This window comes from Pan troglodytes, chromosome 7 (assembly GCF_028858775.2).
Source record: "Pan troglodytes isolate AG18354 chromosome 7, NHGRI_mPanTro3-v2.0_pri, whole genome shotgun sequence".
Classification (NCBI taxonomy): Eukaryota; Metazoa; Chordata; class Mammalia; order Primates; family Hominidae; genus Pan; species Pan troglodytes.
Genome location: NC_072405.2, coordinates 28,504,035 through 28,531,020, shown reverse-complemented (window position 1 = coordinate 28,531,020; position 26,986 = coordinate 28,504,035). Strand labels below are relative to the sequence as shown.

Genomic DNA, 26,986 nt, shown 5'->3' with positions numbered 1-26,986 from the left:
TTAAGAAAATGTTTTCACTAAAAAATAAGTTACAAACTAACAAGAGTGCTATATAGCCAACAATTCCTAAGTATTATGTAAGAGTAATAAGGCAAATTCATCTTAAAAAAGGTTTACTAGTAACAGTGGCCTGCTATGGACCAGGCACTGTCCTAGTGTTTTACACACAAAAATCTCCAGTCCTTACAACAACCCTAAAAGGCAGACAAGCAGACTCGAATTTGTTGAATGATTAAGCAAGGCCATATAGTACTGGTAGAATCCGAAAGAGAACTCAGGTCTACCCAGTTCTTCTTATGATTAAGCCTTTTCCTCTCCATCTCCTGAAAGCTGCCTTGAACTGGAGTGGGGAGAAATGGGAGGCTCCATGACAGCATGCCCTGTGCTTTCACCAGGTTTCTTTATATACAGGACATCCATGTGAGATTTTATGTGAAACAAGTTTTGGCTTGCTTCAAGCTGTATTTCACTATTTAGCACCCTCTTTTGCTCACAGCAGATGGGCTCTAGAGTTCCTGAAGAGGCCTGAAATGAGGAACGCTGGGGAGCACCTGTAGGAATGCTCAGCCCTGGATCAAACTACAGCATGCTGTAAGGGACAGTACCGAAAAGAATGACAAGGGCAGTGTGGAAGCCACGTCCCTGCAACACAAGGGCTGGTTCCCAATCCTGGTTATGATGCTCAGAGCTGTGAATTGAAGAGATGTGTGATTACGTATTTGCTTGTTGCTTTCCTCGTTAGAAGATAGAGAGTCACTTTAGTTAACGTCCATTTAATTTAACATTTATTTTCATTTTATATCCAGATGTCACATTTTCTACATTAAAATATAATCATGCTGACTCCCCCAACCCCCACCCCTCAGAGAAAAAAGTGAAGAACTTTACACAACATGAAAGATGGAATGCACGGAGTAGGGAAGTTGCTATTGCACCCAAGTAACAAAGAACACAGAGAGACCAACAGGACGCATGGCAGAACTGCATAGAAGATCGCTCAGGGCTCACGTCAGGAAGGCGCAGGAATTCAGAAAACTCTAAAGCTTGGAAATGCTATCGTTTGTGCCACAAAGATTACCCTGAAAAGGTAGAGGGAGGTCAAAAAGCAGAACCAAATTGGGGATTTTCAAAGGCTGCTCTCTAACAGAGTTTAAAATATCCGTAAACGTAAGTGCTTCTGCTCCCTCCCCTTGCCTTCAGCATCTGGTAAACACTTTAGAAACTTAAACCACTGTTAGCATGTCAGAATGTAGAAAGGCTGTAGGTTTTTCTTTCTTCTCATCTTGTACCCCAAACAACAACTCTACTGGCGACTGTAATCACGTGACTCCTCTGCTTGGAAACCCAGTAAGGATCACCAAGACAAGGGGTCTCACTGCTACCAGACAGATACCAGCTGTGCAAAAAGTTGCAGGATTCTGTGTATTATTTGGAGAGGGAGAGCTGTAAGACACAGGAATCCCAATACGTAAGTACTAAAGAGAAAAAGAAAACTCCTTTCACTCATCTATTCATTATATAGGAAAGAGCAAATAGACAGTCAAAACCATCTGCTTCGAGCAGCAGCACAGCCCAGCAATACAGGCACACCAACAAACCGAAAGCAAACACTCAGGAAAGAGCCTCTTGGCCCTTCTCAAAGGAGACTTCTTTCAGACTGGATCTTGCCCCTAATGTAGAGACCAAAGCATTATAACTTCAGAGACTGGTACCCTTGAGGGAGTTGAGAGGTAAGGTCTAAGAGACCCAAATAACGAGACTGTTATCAGGTAACTAACTACTCCACTATGTACAATACATACAGCAATGAGAAAACGCCACTCCATCCCTGCAGCACTTTAAACATAGCACTGAGGACCCAGGTAGGGGGATATTTTAAGGTCTATTAGCAGTTTAAAACGTTGCAACACTGGCACAATATGTTACCTATTCTTTGTTTTTAATTACAGGGTAACATGGTGAACTCCAACACAAAGGTGGGAACCGGGAGTGCAAAAGGAATAAAGAAAACAGAACCAGTATTTCACAAGAGCGTGGAGCAATGCAGAAGCAGCAGCTAATGCTTTGCAGAGTCTCGAGGGTAAAATTCGCTGAGGGTGCTCTGAGGGATTCTCTTCAGCATTTCTTTGGGGAAGATTCGGAGTAGCTGCCAGCCAATGTCCAAAGTCTCAAAGACAGTGCGATTTTCGTAAGGACCTTAAAAAATTGAGATTGAATTAATAAATGCAAATGACTTCCAACTTAGCAGTGTTATCCAGTATATATTGTTATATGACTAGCAGTGTATTAAATAGATATTGAAAAAGAAAAGTTGGGACTCCCAAGACTAAATGAGAAGGATTGAGGAAAAGAAGGCACAGACGGTGAGTATCATAAGGAACCAGAGAAGAGGGAAGAGGCGGCTGGGCTGAGACAGGGAGCAGTCTTGCGGGAGAGGATGGTGAGACAGATCTGAGATTTGACAACTGGGTAGGATACTTGAGCAATGGGAAGTAGAATCAATGTTTTGTCCAGAGATTAGTGAGAAAAGTCTCCCTAGCACAGAAGGTTCACACAAAGAGAAAAGGCTGAATTTGAAGGCGACTAACACAGATGCTCAGAAGGCCATAAATGCCAGTCAAGCACCTGAATACACGCAACCCTCTCCAGAGTATCACTATCTGAAGGTCAGTGGTTTCCCAAGTTGTTAAAATTATTTTTGATGGCAGAATCATCCTTATCCCCACAAATAACTCTTATTCTTTGATTCCAAGGCTGGAGGTCTGGGTTCTTTTCTCTAGATGAAAACTTTATTTTGTTTAAGATATTCAGGTTCTGCATTAAAAAAATTCCAATAATCATGAATATTTTGGGGATTTGAATATTAATAATGTATCATATAACTGGAAAGGTGCACATCCTAAGTGTACAGCCTGATGCATTTATTCCAAAGTAAACACACCTGTTGTAACCACCGGTGTTAAGAGAGTATCACTAGCATTAGCAGGGGTGATGGGAGAGACCAAGCAAAACAGCTTGAAAATCCTGCCTATGCTATGTCATAAAAACCACTACAGGTTTTTTTAGTAGAGGGACAACCAATAAAATTAGTAATATATTTACCCTGGCAATGGCACACAGAGAGTCAAGAAGAGTGGTGAAAAAGTTGGCACCAATGGCCAAGGGTGATGGGACAAAGGTTTGGACTAGGGCCTTTGGACTCAAGAGTGGTCAGAGACCAGCAGCTTCAACATCACCCAGGAGTTCACAGAAATGCAAAATCTCTGTCCCCACCAAGGTCTGTTGCATCTGAATCTGCATTTTAACAAGATCTCCAGCTGATTCAAAAGCATATTAAAGTTTAAGAAATACAGGACTAAAGTATTATAATGGGAATAAAAACTGAATAGGGTAAGATATTTCAAAGGAAAACAACACAAATTAGTAAATAATTGATCACTGGACAATAAGCAAAGAAGGTTAAGAATAATGCCCAGTTACTGAGCTTGGGTTAACTGGGACAATGATTATAGCAGAGGTAGATAAAAATTGAAAGGGCACTGCTAGGCAGGTCAGCTGGAAAAAAAACTTTGGTTCTGAGTACACTGAGCCTGAGGGGATGGTGGCATAAACAACAACGGTGTTCCTAAGGCAGCTGGAGATGTGGAATCAGAGGTCTGGACAGTGGGTAAAGGTCCACACATCATAGAGCCCACAGCACAGTGAAAAGTGGATGCTGGGAGGGAAAGCAGAAAGAACAGGTAACTGAGCTTTTTGGATTATTAACAATTAAGAGGCAGGAAGGTAAGAAATGAGAAAAAGAGATGAATATAGATGAATCAGGAAAGTCCCAAGCCCCAAATGTCAAAGCAGATCATTGCTAAGAAGTTAGCAGCAAGGAGAAATGGCAATGAAGTTGCACCGCAGAGGGGCTGGGAAGGAGGATTCAGAAGGGCGATGGAAGAAGGAAAACAGTGAGATGGTAGCTGAGTAACTGGAAAATCAAGTCAAGATCTCCCAAGATGTTTAGAAGGCAGAGGAGAAGCCAGAGGGTTAAGGCAGGCAGGTGACAGAGCCTCTTCTCTAACCAGAGAAATAACTATATAGAAACCAATGAGAATTTTCTTAGGCTTGGAAAGCAGTTTTCAAAATTACATATGAGGCTTTTTATGTTTGTAAGCCAACAGTCATCTTACCCTGAGCAATGAAGTTCCTCTCAAACTTCTGCAGAAATTCCAAGTAGAGAAGATCATCTGAGGTAAGGGCTTCTTCTCCAACGACAGCTTTCATGGCTTGCACATCCTTCCCAATAGCATAGCACGCATACTAAAGAGAAGAAAGGCGCCCATCAGCAGAGAGAAGCTCTCAAAATGTTCAGTCATCTGGGATATAGGAATGTACTGCTCTAGTTCTCCTCACAAGAGCCCATAGAAGGAATTTACAAAAACAATTCACATAAAATTCATATGAAAGTACCAGAAGGACTATATTCTCACTCAGAAAGGAGTCTTCAGGCAGACAATACACAAGACACTCCTAATGTTCTACAAAACGCACACTTCTTCAATATGTTAATGAGCTCAAAATTTATAGAGCACTTGAAAATCAGAACTCATAGTTAAACCATGGAGAAATCCATCTTGAAGTTCTATTCAAAAAAAATCTGTGATATCACTAAGTTTACCATTTCTACTTTATGGCCATAGTATTTTTCTTTATTTGTGTTAGTGTACAATCTTATATGAGTATAAAAATCAAGGATTTCAGAGCCTACATAAAACTGTATACTTTAGTGTTCTGGTGATGGCTTAATATGTTAAGCAAGAAATAGGTCAGAGTAGCCTTTCAGGAATACTCTATAATTAACATTAAAATTGCTAATAAAAAATTTAAACAACCTCATTGCTTGGCTTTTTATTTGGAAACTTGATAGCATTAGACATGGGTTTCAAGCTAATCTTGATCATTTGCATCTGTCCTTATGAGAAAAGGCTGCTTTGGTTCTAATGAATGATTATGTATTCCACATCAAGCCTACACTAAAATTCCATGTGGATGGGGAAGAGAGAAGTGGTAAGGGTGAAAGACAAGAGGTGTAAGACAGCAGAAACGTATCCATATTTTCAAACACCATTCTTAGAAGAATGTACGTACTAGCTGGTTAGATACATCGGCATGATCCTTCCTGGTCATCCCTTCTCCAATAGCAGACTTCATTAACCGTGATAGTGAGGGCAGCACATTGATAGGTGGATAAATCTTGGGTAGAATGAGAAGGGAAAAAATACTATATTTAAGTACAAAACTCAAGTTTTACTGGTAATAAAAAAACATTTGAAACTCATTATTACAACTTAAATCACAGAAAACTGCTGCATTTGTCTCCTAGATGAATCCTACTGTCTCTTCCCGGCAAGAAAAGGTAGTAAGAAACACTTTATAGCATATCATTTCTTTCGAGAATCAAATCCAAAAAACTGTCATCTATAACACTGTACAAGACTATTTTAAAAAACTCAACTTTCAACATCTGTTTGGTAAGTACTACCACATTATCGAGTCAAAATGGTCTTCTGAACTGACTCAAAAAAATTATACACAAAATAAAAAAAATTAACAATAATTCCTAAAAGCTGATTTTAGAAGTCAGCACCTACTAGAGAGGCATGGAAAAGTCATTTTTTTTCTGTCAATAACAAGATTGGTAGATGATACCATTATGGAACAGAATTCCCAAAAAAGTTCTTGGAGACAAGTGACTCTGTTTTAAGACACAATAAAGAAAAGTGTTAAGAAGATTCTTAATTCTGGCGCTCTGCCGACACCAGAATTTAAGATAATAGAAATGACAATTTTATAACCATATTAAAAACAATTCAAGTTGATACTTTCTAAGCAAAGCAATTCCTAAGAGCAAAATCCAAGTCACTAAAGAATAACGGATGAGCAGGTCTGCAAGCTTCCCAGCACTGCTCCCGTCCAGTACCTGTCTGTTGTGCAGCTGTCTGTCCACATAGATCTGCCCCTCTGTAATGTAGCCAGTCAAGTCCGGGATGGGGTGAGTGATATCTACCAGAGGAAGACAGTCGGCATTAAGCATGGCATCATTAGGTTACGAGTTTTAAAGCGGCCATCTCTCAGAACCAAACCCACAAAAAGTCCCTCTGTACTACCTATAACATTACTTAGAAGAGTGTTCTTAGAGTCATTTTCTGTGATGCTGCCAATGTTCTGTGTCTGTGCTGTGCAGTACGGTAGCCATTAGCAAAATGTGGCTATCTAACACTTGAAACGTGGCTAACAAAACTGAAAAACTTAATTTCGATTATTTCAGTTAACTTGAACTTAAACAGCCAAACGCAGCTAGCGGCAACCATACTGGCCAGTTTAGTTTGGTTGCAGCAGTTAGATGTGTGTTGGCTCTATGAGGTAACCTGGCTGCATTCATTAAAAATACTCTCTCCCCTAGGTAAGCGCTCTCCCCTCTCAATATAAGTAAAGTTTCATTTTAAACCCAAAGTTCCCTTATAGAAATTTGCCAACCTGATGTATACTGAGAACATTCTTAGTTCATAAGCTATGTCGGATGGATACACAACATTTCACCACGCAAAACGCAGACATATAGACAAGTAAACAACACTACACAGGCTGCACCAAAAAGGTCACACAAAGCAACACATTTCCAAATCTGTTAAATTACATCATTTTGTAGCTACTCCCTTGGAACAAATCATTTTCACGTCAGAGGCAGTACAGAGTAACAGTGTGAGTTATGAACTCAAACTGGGTCCTAAATCTATCACTTGCTAATCTCAACAAGTCATTTTACCTCCCTGTGCCTCAAACAGCATCTGCCTCAAAGTTGCTATGAGGAGCAAATGAGTGAATATTTATAAAGCACTCAGAACAGTGCTCAATTACAGTCAGTAATAACTTACCGTATTTTGTAAAAGTGTTGTTCAAAAACTGAAATAAGGACAAAGAGGCAACACAGGAGAGGAATTCTGAATAGTCGTTCCCCACGAGCCACCCTGGGCACACACGCAGACAGGCATTGGAAAGTCATTTTTAACCAGCCCTTGGTTAAAAAAATCTGTCTCTAAGTTTTGTGGAGTTTACCACTTGTACTCCTCATGTGGCACTGAACATGGCCATCTTAAATTACTGGTGCACACACATAAAAAACATCCCCAATTAGACTGAGTAACTTACATTAAGTAGAGACCATAAATTCTTTTCAAAAATTCTTTACATTTAGAACAGTGTCCTGCAAACAGCAGGCACTCAATAGTACCTAATAAAGTTAAAAACTTAAATTATGAAGAAAATTGCTTTTCCTCCACAATAGGATAATAACTGTGGGTAATTTTCAAATGAAAAATGTTTTATTTAGGCAAATAACCAAGATAAACTCTTAGGGGATGTGTTCTCAAAATAACTTCAACTCGAAAAGGTAGATGGGTCTTCTCTCTCTTTAAAATGATTAGGTGTGTTATAATCCAAATACCAAAACTTACCATCATTAGGCATGGTTAAAATAGGGATTTGAGTAATCGAGCCGTTTCTCCCTTCCACTCGCCCAGCGCGTTCATATATCGTGGCTAAATCTGTATACATGTAACCTGGAAAACCTCGTCGACCAGGTACCTCTTCCCTGGCTGCTGAAACCTGACAGCAGGTCAAGCAGAAGAGTATCACGCACGATATTACAACAAGCTTGCTTACAACATGTTTGTTTCAACATGCCAAAGTACAAAGTTGAAAATCCCATCATGTTCATTTTAAATACTGTCCTTAAGAATGATTTAGAAAAATCTCCCGGCAACATAAATTCAAAGTATTCTGTAACAAAAATGTTGACAATGGGGCACCAGAAGGTTTCTGCTAAAATCGTATTGCCATAATGTAAGTTTTCAAATAGTTTGCTAGAAGAAAATCTGTTTGCAATTTTATAAATCAAAGGAAGTTAACTTTAAAACAGAAAAGATTCTTGGTTCACAAGATTTATTCCACGTGGTGGAACTAGCCATATTTATCTAACCTAATCCCAAAAAGGTCAAAAGGGAAGGAAATGTACACCAGGAATCATCTGCTGCGCTTTACAACATTATTTAACTTAATCCTCACAGCAACCCTACGAGGAAGGTGCTACCTCCAATTAACAGTTGGAATCAAGGGTCAGAAAAATTAAACAATTTCTGAAGGTCACAAAGTCAGGAGTCCATTCCACTGCACAAAATAAGAATGGTGATAAACGATCTTTCCCTTAGAGACATGGATACCAGACTATAGGTGTGCATGTTCACCTACAATCAACTAGAACCCTAAAGCATTATGAAATCCAACTTCTAAGTGCTACTCTGACATCTTCAAAGGAGCGTGCTACAGCGGTGCTCCTCACAGCGCGGTCTGCAGACCAACTGTTATCAACACGCAATGATCACACAGAAAGCAAGATAAGCATTTAGAAACTTTCAGGGCAATTTGGCAGAATAATTTTATGCCTGTTGAATCTAACAATTCTAAAATCTGCATTTGTAAATTATATATATAGTTAAAATTTCACTTTTCTAATAACTCATTTTTATTGCATTTTACAAAAGTATTGGTCTGTGATGGATGGGGGAGAAAAACTAGTCCTTGACTAGAGTTAGTCTGAAACAGCAATATAGCAGAGTAAGATATGGTGAGGGCACTGAGGGAATTTTAAGAAGCCTGTCTCTTCAGAATCTTTTTATGTGCTTAAAAAAGTAACTTACTCAAAATTTCAGTAACTTGTATTAGAACAAATACCCCAAAACTTCTAGGGGTAACTGTTATAATCTTTCTTTAAGAAGCAGGTCTCGATCTGTCACCCAGACTGGAGTGCAGTGGCACAATCATAGCCCACCGCAGCCTCAAATTACTGGACTCAAGCTATCCTCCCACCTCAGCCTCCTGAGCAACTAGGATTACAAGTGTGTGTGCCACTACGCCCAGCCAATATCTTAATTTTTTTGTGGAGAAAGGGTCTTGCTATGTTACCCAGGCTGGTCTTGAACTCCTGATCCCAAGTGACCCTCCTGCCTTGGCTTCCCAAAGTGCTGGGATTACAGGAATGAGCTACCGTGCCCAGCCTGCTAGAATCTTCATATTTTTCCTAAATAAACACTGGGTTTTCTGAAGAAAAAAGTGCTGAAGAGAGTACTGTGAGAGTAGGGTCTTTATAAAATATTAACATCATTAAAAATGGAATTACAAAAAGGTTTAAAAATTAATAGTCTGGACAGAAACAGAACTTCCCGAGAGAGTAACTGAATAAACAGCTTGAATTATTTACTCCCTTTTACAATCATTTCTTAATCCATGGAGATAGCGACAGTATGATAAACAGGCTAACCATTTAAATCTTAACCTCTAATCACTTCTACCAAGTTGACAAAAAGGAAGTAGTTTCCTTTCTGATTTATTAAGGCATTCTATTAATATATGAACAGTGGAATTAAAAAACCATAAAGAATGAAAACTTGCAAAGTGACAAGTTAACCCTGAAAATTAACCAATTTTGTTTAACTGAGGGAAAAACATGAACAACTTACCTCTCGAAGTGCTTCAGCATAAGAACTCATGTCTGTTAGAATAACCAATACATGTTTCTCACATTGGTACGCCAGAAATTCAGCTGTGGTTAGAGCCAGGCGAGGAGTGATAATTCGCTCAATGCTGAAAGGGAACATTAAGTCTTAGGCCACTCAAACCAAAAGACCAAAAAGAAAACACAAAAAGAAATGATTCTGGAAATAACAGTATAATTCCCCTTTTAAAGTTTTAAATAAATTGAGGAGAGTAAAGCAGTTGTTACTTTACAAATTCTTAAGTAAGGTATTAACAGTTATTTATAAATGTCCCAAATTTCTCAGTTGCATGGTTTCTCAACACTGGGGTGGGGCAGGGAGGTAGGAAGGAGAGAGAGAGGAAACAAATGAAAGCCAGATTTTTGAGGTAAGAGGAAAAAATCACTTACAGAGAGTTGATTGTGTATTAGGTAATTTATAAGTATGATCTCATTTAATATGCAAAACAACTCCATGAGACAAGTATCAGCTGTCACATCTTATGAGCTTCAGAACCTAAGTAATTTGCCCAGTGCCAGATAACTACCAAGAAGCAGGGCTGGACTTTAAATACAGGGTTACCTCATTGTTAGGTCCAAATGCTGTTATTACCACATTTTACCTCCCCAACCTTAAGAAACACTTTTGATCCCGAGTCTGGGCCACAGAAAGAAATAGCTCTGTTACTTACGTTGGGTCATTAGCCAAGTTCAAAAAGAGGCAGACATTGTCCATTGAGCCATTTTCTTCAAAGTCAGATTTGAAGAACCGGGCAGTTTCCATGTTTACCTAAATAACAATAACTTCATCAGTGCTGGGAGAAGAAAAATCCTTAACATTTATTTCTGATGAAAGCCAAGCTACAGATTTGAATTGTACCTTCTTTTAAAACCTCAAGTACCCCAAAAATCTTCACAAAAACCAACAGAACAAAGAGCCGGTTTGGGGCACAAACAATATTATTCTTAAATTTCAAATTAGTCAAATGCCAAATTTTAGTCCTTAATTTGGCCAAAATGCCAGATTGCAAATTCTTTACCTAAAGAAAAATTCAACTATATATGTACCGCTTACTACAATGTTCTCACGACACAAGCAAAATTTTATATATCATACTAAAACAAAAATAACTTCTACTTACACCCATAGCAGCAAATACAATTGCAAAATTTTCCTCACTGTAGTCTACTACATCTTTGGATTTCTTTACCAAACCAGCCTGGCGACAGATCTGAGCTGCAATCTGATGAACAAAGTAGAAGAATTCAGTTGAAATCTAAAATAACATTTCTACAACAAAATAACTTTTACTGTAAACTTTTTGGAATCGTAATCATAAACGAAACCAGGATGTTTTAGGGTATTCATTCAACAAAACTATTTTGTACTTTTTGCAAAGATATGCAAGGGTAAGCAAGAAGACATGTGCAGAAATAAAGATGTGAGGTAACTGGATTATACAAACAATAACACTGAGTATTTATTTTGAAAACCCTTTATTCGGTTTCTCAGTAACAGTGATGCATTATAGAAATTCTTGTCTGCTAAACTTCATAGCAAACCGATCCCAGTCCTCACCTCATTGTGCGGTAGCCCAGCAGCAGAGAAGATAGGAATTTTCTGCCCCCTAGCAATACTGTTCATCCCATCGATGGCCGAAATGCCAGTCTGAATCATTTCCTCTGGGTAGATTCGACATTGAGGGTTGATTGGCTGACCTAATGTATTTCCAAAAAGGAAAATTTCAACAAGTTGCCACATTATTCATGAATGAAATTAGATATCATATCAAATTAAAAGAAAAGAAAAAGCACCAGAAGACCAGAACTACATAAAGCATCTCTTTACTACAAAAAAAATCAGTTATTTTTCAAATATGAAACTTGAAATAATTTTTTCCTTTACTCTTTTGTAGACTCACAAAACATAGGGTAATAGAATTCAAGTTCCTAAAGTAAAATAAAGATATAGCAAATAAGAGAGAAGTCCTAATTTCAAATTCATGGTTTTACCATATACATTTCAGATATATCCTAGATATTTTACAGTATCTTAAGATATTAATACATAAAATTTTACGATAATTTCTAAGAAAATATAATTAAATAATAAAATAATTTATAACCTATGGACCGTGTTGCCTATCTACTTTAAGTGATATCACAAAAAACACTCTCTATCTGGCAAAGGTACAAGACAGAGTGAGGTTATTTTCTCCCAAACACAGCAATCCATCTACTGTCCCTACCCATGATATCAAGGAAGTCTTCGGCCAGTACAACAGGACCTCTGTCAATGGGTTTTCCCGATCCATTGAATACCCGACCTAGAAATCAGTAAGAAGACAGGACAGAGTAGATGCTGACTTTCAAATGTTCATAATTTTTAAAAGACATTACGGAAATATGTTTAAAAGGAAACAGATCTCGGCTTAGAATGAATAATATCCATTTACCAAGCATATCCTCAGACACCGGTGTTCGGAGAATATCCCCAGTAAACTCACAGGACGTTTTCTTAGCATCTATACCTGAAGTCCCTTCAAATACCTATCAAGAAAAAGAATTAATGAGAAGGGTAAAAGTAATTTAGATCACGGGCATTTACATTTTATTTGTCTGTTAAACAGCCCTTATAATGTAAAACCCATGAATGTATACTACTTTTGATATAATCAGCAAAGAAATATGATAATAAATCAAATTGTCAACCTTTAGATCAAGGGTTCATGCCTACAGGCCAAATTCGATAAGCAAGCTAAGCATGTTTATATATATACACATATATAAATATAAATATATAAATATATATGTGTTTATATATATATATTTTTTTAAAGGGTTGTTTCAAAAAAAAGAAAGAAAGAAAAAGAAGAATATGTAGGAGAATTTAGTTGGCCCCACAAAGCCTAAAAGCTTTACTCTCTGGCCCTTTACAGAAATCTTGCCAATCCCTGCTTTAGGCTATTTTTAAGGGGAACATGTTATTTCAGAAAATTGCCATTACCCATAGTGAGGTAACATTTTAAAACTAGGAACTGTATGAGATAATTTAAAGGAAGAAACTCAGACAGATATCCTTTTGGTTTCATCACATCATCAGTGAATTCTGCTTTTCATCTCTCTCCTTCTACATGACTACTTAATTTTATCCATTTAAAAAAAGCCACTTACTAGTGTTGCTATCGGACTAAGTGACACTGAGCAAAAAAACATGCAATAATAATTTTTTCCCCTGCAGCCGGTAACCAATCTCTAAAGACTCTAAAAACACTTATGCAATGATCATCACAGAAAGAAACAAGCAGTGTTCCCTATGTGTAGGCAACTAGGAAACAGTTCAGCTGGCCGGCTGAAACTTACCTGAACTACTGCCTTGGAACCACTAACTTCCAGAACTTGCCCACTTCTCTTTGTGCCATCTGGTAAGGTCAAATGGACAATTTCAGCATACCTGGGAAACTAAAGAGAAAAAAATAAAGGATCAATATCCGACATTTTACAAGCCCCCCAAATTACTACACATGCTCTGTCTCTCCCATATTGTGTCTGAATATGCAACCCTCTACTCTTCACAGACACAGGTTTTTGCTGAGAGCTTTCAATACCCTCAGGTAGTTTAAGTCCTTACAGCAAACATCACTGTCACATATACTAGCAAACAAAGCATAAGGTACAGAAGAAGGGTCTTAAATCCATGAAAACATGGGAATTAAATGTATTGCTTTTCCTCTGCATGCATATTTTATAGTTTTGAGGCTACAGAAAAGTACAGATAAACATGTTCCCACCACCTAGAAATGATGATTGCTTTCTAGGCTGTGTGTGTAATCAACTGTGTGCTCCAGATGTGGTTGAGAGGGGAAGAATAAAATGTTACTAAATAGGCTACGTGCGGTGGCTCACGCCTGTAATCCCAGCACTTTGGGAAGCTAAGATGGGCAGATAATCTGAAGTCAGGAGTTCGAGACCAGCCTGGCCAACATGGTGAAATTTTATTTTTAATTTTTTAAAAATAAAAAATTAGCCAGGCATGGTGGCACAGGCCTGTAATCCCAGCTACTCAGGAGTCTGGGGCAGAACTGCCTGAGCCGGGGAGACAGAGGTTGCAGTGAGCCAAGATCGTGCCACTGTACTCCAGCCTGGCTGACAGAAAAAGACTCTGTCTCAAAAAAAAAAAAAAAAAAAAAAAAAAAGTTACTAAATAATAATTACTATTATAATAAGATAATGCTTACGTCTCATCCTCAATCTAGTTCTCCTAACAAGATATATATTCCTCTAATCCATTTTTACTCTTTAAAAAGACATGTCTCCAAAAAATGAAGTTTGGTGATTTACATAAATGGCAACATACTAATCATTCCGCAATTTGTTTTTCACTTGACCTGATATTAACATGACATTTGTCATGTTAATACTTATTTTATCAACATAATTTATTGAAAGATGCATCATTATTTTGTGTGATGTGAAAAGAGAAACCTGCCAATTAAACTATGATGTGCCATTGCTTTAAGACCCTTTGGAGATATGGGCACCTTAGTATTAATGTTAAAACAGAGCAGATATAGTTAAATCAGATAACTACACTACATTTCATTCAGCTGTTCTTCTACCAGTGGAGTTCTAGGTTGTTCCAAATTTACACTAGCACAGAAATGTCACAATGAGCATTCTTGTATGGGGCTCCTCATACAAGTATGCCAGAATTTCCCAAAGCCATTTGGTGGGCCACATACAGGCCATGCCTATTTTCTGCCAAATTAACTCTGCAAAGGAACCTTATTAATTTACACTCTCCCTAGCTATATAAAAAAAGTATCCTTTCCCTCCATCTTTGCCAATCTATGCTTTTAAAAGTAATTTTTGCCATTTTAATAAAAACAGCATCGTTTTAGTTTGCATTTTCCTGACTTGTACCAATACTGAGGAACTTCCCATGCTTATCATTGTCAATTATTCATTCATATTACTGATAAGTCAGACTTCATTTCCTATGAATTGCTTATTAATATCCTTTTTTACTTATCAAGTAAATCCTTATTCATTTATAGAAGTTTTATAGATTCTCTATATTAATCCTCGTACAAATATCTTTTCTTACTCTCCTTCCTATCTTTTAACTTTGCTTATGGTATCTTTTCATACAAAAGTTTTAACACTTTTTTTTTTTATACTTTAAGTTTTAGGATACATGTGCACAACACTTCTTACGTAATAAAACATACTGTGGTCCTTTACAAATTTATGTCTTTTGTGTCTTGTTTGGAAAACAGCCCGAAGTCATAAAAACGGTCTTTTCTTTTTTATTTTATTTTTTATTATTATTATACTTTAAGTTTTAGGGTACATGTGCACAATGTGCAGGTTAGTTACATATGTATACATGTGCCATGCTGGTGTGCTGCACCCAAAACCGGTCTTCTGTATTGTCTTCTATTAGACTTATGTTTCCTTTTCTATATTTAGATCTTTAATTCATCTGGACTTTTGGTAACTAATTTTATATTTCTCATTTTTATATGGGAAACCAACTGCCCTAACAATATTCTGAGCAGCACAGTGTCCCCCATGGCCTTGTAATGTTGATTTACCAAGTCGAATTCTCATGTGTGAAGAGTTGATTTCAGGGCCTTAAATTTTGTTCCACTGTTATATCTACTTATTACTGAACCAAATCCTCATTTTTAATTACTCTTCCCTGATTGTGTTAATTGGGGAGAATTGAGTCTTTTCCTTCATGAACATGGAATCTTCACTTATTTTAGGTCTTCTTTTATGGTCTTTCACAATGTTTTATAGTTTTCTGTAAATAGTTACTCTGGCATACAGAACACTAAAAATTTTTGTAAACTGATCCTGTATCCACTACCTTGTTTGCTACCATTGTTTCTAATTGTCTGCCACTGGATGACTTGGGTTTTCTGATTCATTAATCAGATTATCAAGAAATGATGATGGCGGTTCCTTTTCCCTTCTAATCCCTTTGTACCTTAATTTCTTTTCCCCATAGCACTGGGTAAGTTTTTAGCAGAAAGATGGATAGTGATGCTGAGTGAGGATTGGAAATTTCAGCCCCATCCCCTGACTTCCTGACAGACTAGCGGTACTGGAAATTGACTAATCACCGCTGCTAAGGACTTGACCAGTCATGCTTAGGTCTTCAAAAAAAATCCTAACTGAGGGTGTTTGGAGAGTTTCTGGGTTCGGCAGCAAGAATGCATCCATGTGTCAGGAAGGTGGTCCACCCCGGCTCCACGGGGACAGAAGCTTCTGTGCTCGGGACTCTTCAGGGCCTCACTCTATGATCATCTCTTCAGCTGGCTATTCGTTTGTATCCTTTAATATACCCTTAACAGTAGTGGTAATATTAATATACTAATATACCCTAAATCAGTAATAGTAAGTAAATGGTTTTCCTGAGTTCTGTAACCTATTCTAGCAAATTATCAAACTTCAGAAGGGAATCTTCAATCTGTAGCCGAGTTGGACAGTAGCTGTGGGTAACCTGGGGACCCACTACTTTTGATTGGCATCTGAAGTGGACTGCAGTCTTGTGGGACTAAGCCCTTGACCTATGGGGTACACACAACTCTTTGCAGTGAGTGTCAGAACTGAGCTAAATTGCAGGGCATCCAATAGGTGTTCACCAAAGAACTGAATTGTTATAGGAAAAAACACAAACATCTGGTGTCAGAAGTGAAGTACATACTGAGAACAGCAGTAGAGAGGAAATAGTTATTTTCCTTTCACTGATTTCAATGGGAATGTTTATAGAATCTTCTAAGTACTTGGTTTGCTGCAGGTTGTGGTAGATACTCACTAAGAGGTTAAAAGTTTGTTATATTCCTTATTTTCGAAGAGGCTTTTTAAAAAATGAGTAATTTCATCAAATTTTTTTTCTGTATTTATTGAGAAGAATATAAGCTTTTTCTAGTTTAATCCATGAATGTGTTGAATTACATTGTTAGATTTTCTAATATCAAATTATCTACTTTTGCTGATATTTTACATAGGTATTTTGCTAATATCTAACATGAATGCATTAAGAATTTTGGAATCTGTGTTTATAAAAGTGAGAACAGCTATTTTTCTTTTCTAATACTATCCTTTTTCTGGTTTGGACTCAAAGATACTTTAACTTCACAAAATTAGTTGGCAGCAGTGCTTCATCTTCTTCTATTCTGATATAATTTGCCTGAGATTATCTGTTCCTTGATCCTATATGTTTTATGTTAAAAACAAAAGCCAAAATCTAAAATCAAATCACTATAAATCTCATAGTCTAAATAGATTTTTCTAAAACTACATAAAAATGATTTACCAGTCTTCCCTCACCTATAACTACAACCCAATGTAACATTCAATGAAACTTTTTTAGGTCTCTTAAAATTACTTCCTCAGAGACGGTTTCTAAGTCCTTCCCAGTATCATCTTTCACAGCACCCTAACTGACTCTTCACAGCGCGTACCAATGAGACATTGATACTATATCTGCATCTCCACTATACTATGCTCAACTAGGGGAGACCCCGTTCTCGTTGGCCACCATTATATTTTCTGTACTGGGCTCAGCACTTAACACAATTGAGCCCAAATATTTTTTGAGCTGTTTCAATAATATACTTACTAATATTTAAAAAATTTATATTTTAAAAATGAGTCCAAAAGTTTATTTAACAAAGAATATAGAAAACAATTAAAATATAAAGAAACAAAGCTTCCTAATATTTTCCTCAGAAAACAAAAGAGGAGGCTGTATTCTTTTACAAAACGTTAATGGGCACCTGCCTAAATCTTGTACAACTTCAGTTTGATTATGGCTTTGAATCAATCTGCAGCACATATCAAACTGTAGTCAGGAGGTAAACTCACTAGGTTTCATCTTGAGATTAGTTTCTACAGGTGCCTTATCATACAGAAAGATATTACCTCAGTGATAAAGCAGAAGAGGCAATGCACTTTGCCCTTTCTTTTAAGAAGTGTTTCTCAATGTATTTTCTACTTCCAGAGGGGTCACATGCCAAGCACAAATGCATCATTAACCTCTCTCAACAAACTAGTAATTGTATGCCTCTCCCTGACCCACCCCCGTAACCAATGTACAATTACTGTTCTAGAAAACACATTATGGAAATTATTTTCTTGGATGATATTTTGGTCAAACAGCTCAGGTAAAAATCTTAGCCCAGGGTATCTGATAGCCCAGGGTATCAGGGTATCAGGGTATCTGGGCTTTAGACTGACTGACACTCAGTCTGAAGTATGGCTTAAAAATCATAACAAAAATTTAAAGTATACTAAATAGGACTTAATGCCACATTTTTAACTACATAAATAGACCAAAACAGATAGTGGTATTACCTTAACATGATCTAAGATCACTAGTGGACCATTGACTCCAGATACTGTCTTGTATGCTGGAAAGAAATACAGAAGAGTCAGTTTTAGTCAAATAGCACAAAAGCTTAAATTAGCTCTCTGGCATTACCAAAAATCCTTTCTACGTTATCATGTCTATTGGAATACGGTACACTCAAATAGCTACAAAATTTTTCAATGCATTTATAAACTACGTCTGTGCCTATACAACTTTTCATAATCCACTGTCATCCAACCAAAAATATTTTGAATCCTTAGTAAGTCATTGTTGTAAGCACCAAGCATACAAAAACAAGACACAGAAAGAAAGACTCTGCTTGTCTTCAAAAGTTCAGTCTTATGCGAGGGGGTGGAGTTAGAATGTGACGAGATAAGGGCTCTAACTATGGCCTGCACAGGGTTTGTGGGAGCACAGCAGAAACAGGGGAATAGTTCTCACCTCAGGGAGAAAAGTAAAAACTTTATACAGGACACAGCATTTAGCTAAGTAGATGAGGAAAGGGAATCCTTAATGTTAAGCAGAAGTGACAAAAGTCACAAAGGAAATTGGAGAAATTGTATAGCCTGCAAGGTAAAAAGCCACAATTAAATGGTGTCATAAAAACTAGGGGAAAAGAGCTTTTGAAGGACGGAGTAGGCAATGGAAAGAAAGGCCAGGGGGTCAAACAAGATAAGAAAAGGATCCTTTTAAAAAAAGTCAAACGTTACTGCCAGGTTAGAGACTGTTGTTTTCCACTGCAAAGTGCGCCCTAGGAATAAACCGCTAACTCTACCCCAGCAGGTCCTACCCAAAGCCCTCACCTATCACACCTGCATGGCAAGTGAAATGGGGATCAGGTATAAGAACACTCAGGGGAGAGTAATTCTACCAGACACCTACAAAATTCACTAAATTTCATAAGCAGAACAACTGAAAAAAAATACATGAACTAAAGTTTTGAAGAAAATTTACTATAAGGCCTAAAATAATTAACATGAAGCTGTCTAGCAAGTGGGAATTTTTCACTTGCTTGATTTCTTTTGAGGTCTTATAATGAGCTTGCACAGAGATTCCTGGCACAGATGTGGACTCCCAAGCATGAGGAAACCATTTACTAACCAGTCTGTCCACTCAAGTGGCTTTGGAATTTAAAATTACAATTCCTTCAGCCTCAGGCGGGGAAGCCAGAGCCCTGGTACAAATGCTGGGACAGAGCAGACAGCACCGTCAGGGCTTCCATCTTTCCTGCTAACAGGACGTTTAAATCCAGACATCACATATTTGCTTGAATACATCAGTAACTGTACTGCAACTGTCTCAATAGAGGCCCCCCAACTGAACTGTATTTTTTTTTTCCCCACTTTAGATAAAAAGCAAGCTACTTGGATGGATGGTCATGTGAAAGGATTAATCATTCCCCTAGATTACTAGAAAGACCCCATTTGCCACATTTTCTGCCACTTTAATGAAAACCATCCCTACTGTTTTAAAATGATTGAATACTCTTAAAAAACATAATTCCAACCCTTTAAAAGATTTCTTCATTGTTCTCATTTTAAAAAGACTCCCAGCATTTTTTTTACAATGGCTTTCTAAAATTGCCACGTGGAAATGGAAAGTGAGCTACATTAGAAATATGTTTTCTTGAAACCAGTTTTCAGAAATGCAGAAATGTAGACCTTTCCAAAACCTTTACCAAACAGCTGGGGTGAGGGAGGGGATATGGTATTGAGATTTATGATTAACTGTTTTGAATAAAATGCAACATCAGTAAAATACACCAGGTTCTTAAAATTCTCTTTATTTTTTCAACAAGATTGTATCTCCTTTATAGGTCTGATTTCTACAACAATACTGCTTTAGAATCTCATGTTTAAAATTCAAGCTCATTCCAAACTATGAAATTTTGCCAGTCACGAGCAAAAGTATGACCAAGAAAAAGAAACACTAGTCATAGCTTTTCCTGGAAACAGTGAATCAAATTGACATCTACTACAGAAGACAAGATTCTACTTCATCAAAAGTCTCTAAATTTGCAACAACGTATCCAGCCTTTTAAAAAGTTAGTAAGTAACCTTGCAAGTTAATTGATAACACCATCATACATTTAATAAGTACTTTTCAGGAATTCTCATTTAATCTCCGTAACAGACAGAGTTAGCTATCATTATTCTAAGTTTTAGAAGAGAAAAATTATTCTCAGAGAAATTATTGTGTCTTGCCCAAGGACACAAGTAACCAGCCCAAGGATCTGAATGTGTACACTCTAGCTCCAAAGCCACTTATTCTTTGACTCTACTACAGCCTAAATTCTAAAACTGAACTGGTTCATTTTTTGTGGTATGGTATCTTGTAAGAATTATGAAGCGATACCACCCAAAACAATTTCACAAGCCTGCAATTTTAGGTATGCAAAACAGGTTTTTACTTTTTAACGCGCCAGGCAATAAACTTCATCCCCAGTGTGGCAGTACTGACAGGTGAGGCCTCTAAGAGGGGACTGGGTCATGAGGGCTCTGCTCTCATGAATGGATGAATCCATTCATGGGTTAATGAATTATCACGTGAAGGGAACTGGTGGCTTTACAAAAGGAAGAGAGACCTGAGCTAGTGCCCCCACATTCTCAGCCCCCTCACCATGTGATGCCCTGAACCACCCTGGGACTCTTTCAAGTCCCACCAGAAAGAAGGCTCTCACCAGATGCGGCCCCTCCACTTTGGCCTTCCCAGACTCCAGAACTTTAAGAAATAAATTCCCTTTCTTTATAAATTACCCAGTTTCAGGTTTTCTGTTAAAAGGAGCAGAAAATGGCTAAGACAGTAGGCAAGGCTGATGCACCCTAAGGAAACTAAGGCCCTGATAAGTTTGTTTTTAAATGGGGGAGCCAGGCTTCTAACTGTTTTGTTTTTCTTTAATCTTAGGATTGGTACTCTATGACCCTTATAATATTTCTGGCCTTAGTCTTCAGTACAATTAAAAAGTATGGAGATCATACAGCTTCTAGCACTTGGACTACAAGTGGGGACAAAAAGACAATTTGTATAAAACTACAGCTCTTTTCCATGGTACTAAAACTATCTGCAAAGAAAACCAAGCAGAATGATAACAAACACTACCTTTTATCTCTAGATTTATCCAGGCTTCCTCACCATTACCATTAACAGCCCAAAACAGAGATACCAGTTTAAACTATGGCTGTCAAAGACATTAAGTTGCCCTTCAAAAAAGGCAAAAACCCATTTGTAAATTACCTAAATATTTCTATTTACCTACATATTGACCACTCCTCTCCAAATGAACAAGAATTTGAGTCCGTAGGTGTGTGAATGGGGGATAATCAGAACTTCTGACAACACAGAAGATATATGCTTATATTACCTTAACATATTTTACAACCAAAATGTCCTGGCTTTGATTCTGAACTATCATATGAGCCAGACAAGTATTTACGAAGTAACATCTAAAACCCAAAATCTACACGGGTTTTAAGGAGCACATATTTTATCAGATGACATCCTCTTCCTCCTGCAGGATAGGAGATTGCTCAACACTAGTAACACCACTTAATGATTATGAAATACTCAGAAAAAAAGTTGACAGCCATTGCATAATAAGTGTCCTAGTCTTTTAGCCTCTGCCTTATTAGCAAAACAAAAACCCAGAGCAATCATCTTCCCTTGTACAAGAAGAGTAGAGATCTGCATGATGAGCAGTGAACACCTGAAGAAGAGGTTCTAGGAAAAAAGCAAGAAGATTCCTATTTTGACTTTTTGCAGGGCTAGCTCTGCTTTATGATATAAGAAACTTAAGGCCAGTTGATCTAGGGTCTCAAGAAAAATGGAGATGACCAAATTCAAAATACATAGCACCCGAAAGCTCTATGTATGTTGTTGAATCTTTTCTTTTAAGAGAAAATCAAGTTTTCATTCCTTGTGACTTCAGAAATTCAACTAAAATGCTCAAGATAATTTCCTAATTTCAAGCCTGAATATGTTTTCCATTTCTTTTAAAAGTCCTATAATCTTGAAGCTATTTTTAAAAAGGATCTAATTTGCACAGTGGAACTGTCAACATTACTCCATTTCTTCATTCAAAAAACAAAGCTTTTTGAGTTTAAATGCAAGTTACACAATTACAAGGCACATTCTATGTGTCAGGCACTGTGCTAGGCAGTGGGGACACAAAAAGGATCTCTGACTTCTTAAGGTTCAGTGTGAAGCTTTAGGCTGGGCGCAGCAGCTCACACCTGTAATCCCAGCACTTTGAGAGGCCACGGCGGGCGGATCTCTTGAGCTCAGGAGTTGTAGACCAGCCTGGGCAACATGAGGAAATCCCATCTCTACCAAAAATAAAAAATAAAAATTAAAAAAAAATTAGCTGGAGATAGTGGTGTCCGTCTGTAGTCCCAGATACTTGAGAGGCTGAGGTGGGAGGATCGCTTGAGCATGGGATGTGGAGGTTGCAGTGACCTGAGCTCACACCACTGCACTCCAGCCTAGGCAACAGAGTGAGACCCTGTCTCAACACACACACACACACACACACACACACACACACACACACACAATAACTATAATTACATGTCCCCTTAAATGATAACATCAATCAAGTCACAAAAATTTACAATCAATTTACAAAAATTAAGAGGTTGGCTGGGCGTGGTGGTGGCTCATGCCTGTTATCCCAGCACTTTGGGAGGCCTAGGTAGGCGGATTGCCTGAGCTCAGGAGTTCGCCACCAGCCTGGGCAACACGGTGAAACCCCGTCTCTACTAAAATACAAAAAATTAGCCGGGCATGGCGGCGTGCGCCTGTAGTCCCAGCTACTCGAAAGGCTGACGCAGGAGAATTGCTCGAATCTGGAAGGCGGAGGTTGCAGCGAGCCTAGATCGCGCCACTCTGCACTCCAGCCTGGGTGACAAAGCGAGACTCCATCTCAAAAAAAAAAAAACAAAACAAAACAAAAAAAACCCACAAAAATTAAGAGGTTAATCAATATTTATTCAGAAGCAATTAAAACTTTTGAGTAGAATAAAAAATATGGCAAAATAATAAGATATTCAAATGCTGTTAGTTGTTAGCCTAAGTATGATATCATTTATGCTTTTTAGAATAACACGGATATATAAGTGAAACTCAACTCGACCGGGCATTTCAACTCCCTGCTCTGATTCCACCCATGTTCACAATCTATCCACTGAATTATTCGAGCAAGGAGTTTAAATGCAAGTTACACAATTACAAGACACATTCTATGTGTCAGGCACTGTGCTAGGCAGTGGGGACATAAAAAGGATCCCTGACATCTAACAGTTGAGTGTGAAGCCCTATGCTACAACAGTTTTGTCAAGAATAACGTCTGGAAAAATCCCTCAACAACTGGGTAAGTACATACAAACCATGGAGAAATCATATTCATCTCTCTTAAAGGTTTACAATCTTAATCATGGAGTACTCTTTAAACAACGTTATTTCAGTTGATATTCTCTGAATTGACACTGAATGATTAATTATATGGAAACTGACTACTGCACCTTTATAACCTTTTTTGAGAGGCACCACTAATGTCTATCTGTTCTACCCAAAGAAAGGCAATGCATACAAACGCAATTAATAAAAGAGAATGTGTAATTCGTAGGTATAAATTTATTGCCAAGGTTTGCATAAAAATGCAACATCTGCCGATTTCCTGAAGTAGCTACTTCAGCTCAGATAAGCCCCAACATACATTTTCTAATTCGAACAATTCCCAGTTACTGTAAAAGGCACATCTCAGCAATCCACCGAATCAAATATTTTCCTTTTTCTTCACACTGCAGTGCTATCACATGACCCAGTGACAGATCAGGATGTGGATTAGTCAGGCTTCAGATCGCCCAGACTAACACCCTTCATCTGAAATCCTTTTTAATCAGTCGGCCACCTAGAGACAGACACTCTGGCAATTAACCAGTGAAAATGCAGTCTCACCACCTGGGGAAACATCATGTGCTTTTCCCAGTTTTTTAAAAAGTTTATTTCGAGGGCTCATTGCCAGTTCCGAAGAAAGCTGTGAAGAAGTTGGATGCTACACAACTGCATTCTCTAGTAATCAAGAACCATTTCTTTTGGAATTGCTGAGCTATCCACTTAAACCTAGTTCATTAAGGCCTTTTTATTTAAAAAATCACAACATTTAAACAAGCCTATGCACACACCACCTATGGGCAAAGCCACCTGGCTTCCCCAAAGAACCCTGCACTCAACCAAGTTTGGTTAACTGGTCAGTAAATGAAGAGGCAACGGTAGAAAAAGGCCCAGCGAGAATTTAAGAACCTGGATTTTTAGTCCCTGCTCTGCCAATAATTAAGTGTCTGAAGCATGGCAAATCCTACCCCTTCCAGAACCTTAGGCTTCTCACCTGTAAAATGATAGGGTTGGACTGGATGACCTGCAAGGTACTTTTCAGCTCTAGCGTTCTCTGATATCTAGGTGTCCTTCTGTGGAGCAGCCCCTCCACCAAACACCAAGCCACATCTCCCTCTGGCTACTGGCCTGACCTCCATCCACGAAAGGCCTGACCACGTCAGCGAAGGCTCTACCGTCTGCCCTCCGCAGGAGTTGAAGACCCCATTGAGGTCCTCACCAGGGGGAGGGGAGAAGGGGCGTTCCCTCGACCCCTAGATATCCAAATGAAGTCAGGGGAAGATTAAGATCGGAGTGACAAGAAGTGGCCCTCGGGGACGGGAAGCAAGTGCCTAAGAAGGCTCCAGCCTAGGGAAGCTGGGGAGGGGAGGGGGTAGGGCAAGAGCCAGGAGCCCACCAACCCCAGGAAAAAGTTCCCGCTGGTGCTCTTGCCCTCAGCCCATCTCCTGGAAATATTAGGTACAGGCAAATCTCCTTCTAAAGAGACAAGTGGGTCAGGGTCGGAGGGGAGACGCGGGAGGGAAAAACAAATCCTACCCCCTACCCGCCGGCTAAGCAGGTGACTGGGAGCAAAGGGCTAGGCTAGGGAGCAAAGACCGGAGACGTATTACTCTCTGATACTCACTGAGGCGAGGCTGGGAGAGGTAGTTCCGACTGACTGCCAGCGCCTGCTCCCGAGCTCCCACCGCCGGCCCACCGGTGGGCACGGGTAGCTCGGGTGCGGCCCCGTTGACAATTCCCCGCATCGCCCGCAGCGCCATCTTGTCTCCTCTGTCCCGACTGGCCCAGCAGCGACGCCGCGCACGCGCAGATATACCAAGGCAGCCCGCGGCCCGAGGCTCCGCCCATGCGCGCTGCGGCGCCCCGGCCTCGCCCCGCCCCCTTCGCGGCCGGCCGCCCCCAGCCTCGTGACTTCGCGCCGCTGGGGCCAGACGGGCTTGCGAGCAAGAGGAGCTGACCAGCGTGCTGGGAGGCGCGCGCGGGCGCAGAGGGAAGGGAAGCGAAAGAGGGGAGATGGAAGGAGAGAGGAAAGCCAGCCGAAAGAGAGGCGCACAAGCGGAGTGAGGGGAGGAAGGCAAACGCGTGCAGGCCAACGTCAGCTGATATCCATTTCGAATGGGCTTTCATGACGCTGAATGGAGAGAACTCAAGCTGTGAAAACCGCTTTGAAAAACAGAAGCAATGGAAAACATGTTTCAGTGATTATTAACACATGTGGCATCATTTAGTTCACTTTACTCCCTACCCAATTCGTTCACGCATGTATCCATTCAACAAACATATATTGGCTTGTTATAGGATGTGCGTAGCGGTGTGAAAAATAGGGGCAGATTTGGAAGCTGTTTAAAGGGTGGGACTAGTGTAGGATGACAGCCCAGGCTGGAGGCCGGAGCAATGGAATGGATTCTTCTTCTTCTTATTATTTTGAGAGGGAGTCTCATTCTGTCGCCCAGACTGGAGTGCAGTGGCGTAATCACGGCTTACTGCAACTTCCGCCTCCCGGGTTCAAGCGATTCTCCTGCTTCAGCCTCCTAAGTAGCTGGGATTACAGGTGCCCACCACCACGCCCGGCTAATTTTTGTTTTTAGTAGAGACGGGGTTCTACCATGTTGGCCAGGCTGGTCGCGAACTCCTGACATCAATTGATCCCGCCGTCTTGGCATCCCAAAATGTTGGGTTTACAGACGTTGGCCACTGCACCCAGAAGATTATAATTTTTAAGTTTAACTAATCTCCAAAGTTGGCACGTGTAAAATTAAACAGGAATTTTAATACTTTACTGATAAGAGCACAATTGGTATGATATTTAGAAGAACAATTTGCTGACATCTCATTCAAATATTTTGGTACTAGGAACTTATCGTTCTCTCTCTCTGTAGATATATCTGTATCTATCTATCCACTCAGTGTATGTGACAAATATTTTCCATTATATATAATACATTACATCATGCACCGTATGGTGTATATTATTATATATGGTCTACAGACATATACATGTATATATACATACACACAGATATTCAAAAAAAATTTTGTAATAGCATAAACCTAGAAACAATCTAAATGCCCATTCATAAGTTATAGCCTATTAAGTCAAAGGTATTTCTCAAACTTTTGAAAAGAATTCAGTGGAGGCTCAAGTGTTGAGTTTTGTTTTTAAAAAAAGTCCAAGACACATCATTAGGTTTAAAATAAAAAAGCAATTGCAAAATGCCATGTAAAGTAGATTAATATGTGAACAGTAGGAGAAATTTTATTTTTAATTTAATAATCTTTCTATGTAGTTTCACTGCTTTAACAGGTGTTTGTACTGATTTTTTCAAATACAATGCATAACAACTTTTTAAATAAAAATTACAAATCTAGTCTTCTCATGCCAATTTTTCACAATGGTAGGTAAATTTGATATGTGAATATCAGACTGTTAGTTGTTACAATTTTTATGTTATTCTTTTAGGAGTAGTTCATGGCTTTTACTTTAAAAAAAAAAACCTGTTTTTAACTTTTTACTCTGGTAATAGAAATCAGTTGTGGTCTAATGTGTATACGTAGAGTGGTAACCCCAACATTTATTTAACAAACATCTGTTGAGAAAATGCACATGTGTATCGGGTGCTGATCTAAGTCCTGGAGATATA

General features: G+C 38.8%; 1 protein-coding gene across 1 annotated transcript; it reads right to left on the bottom strand.

Annotated features, from left to right (window-relative positions):
* Positions 1–768: 768 nt before the first annotated feature.
* ATP6V1B2 (ATPase H+ transporting V1 subunit B2) lies at positions 769–25,126 on the bottom strand. The gene is given in 14 exon segments (NM_001280322.1): positions 769–2,196; positions 4,176–4,305; positions 5,134–5,238; positions 5,966–6,048; positions 7,500–7,650; positions 9,561–9,684; positions 10,267–10,364; positions 10,717–10,818; positions 11,154–11,293; positions 11,824–11,901; positions 12,031–12,124; positions 12,938–13,036; positions 17,942–17,997; positions 24,970–25,126. Coding segments are annotated over 14 exon segments (1,536 nt in total). The 5' UTR covers positions 25,106–25,126; the 3' UTR covers positions 769–2,056.
* Between the last annotated feature and the right edge of the window lie 1,860 nt (positions 25,127–26,986).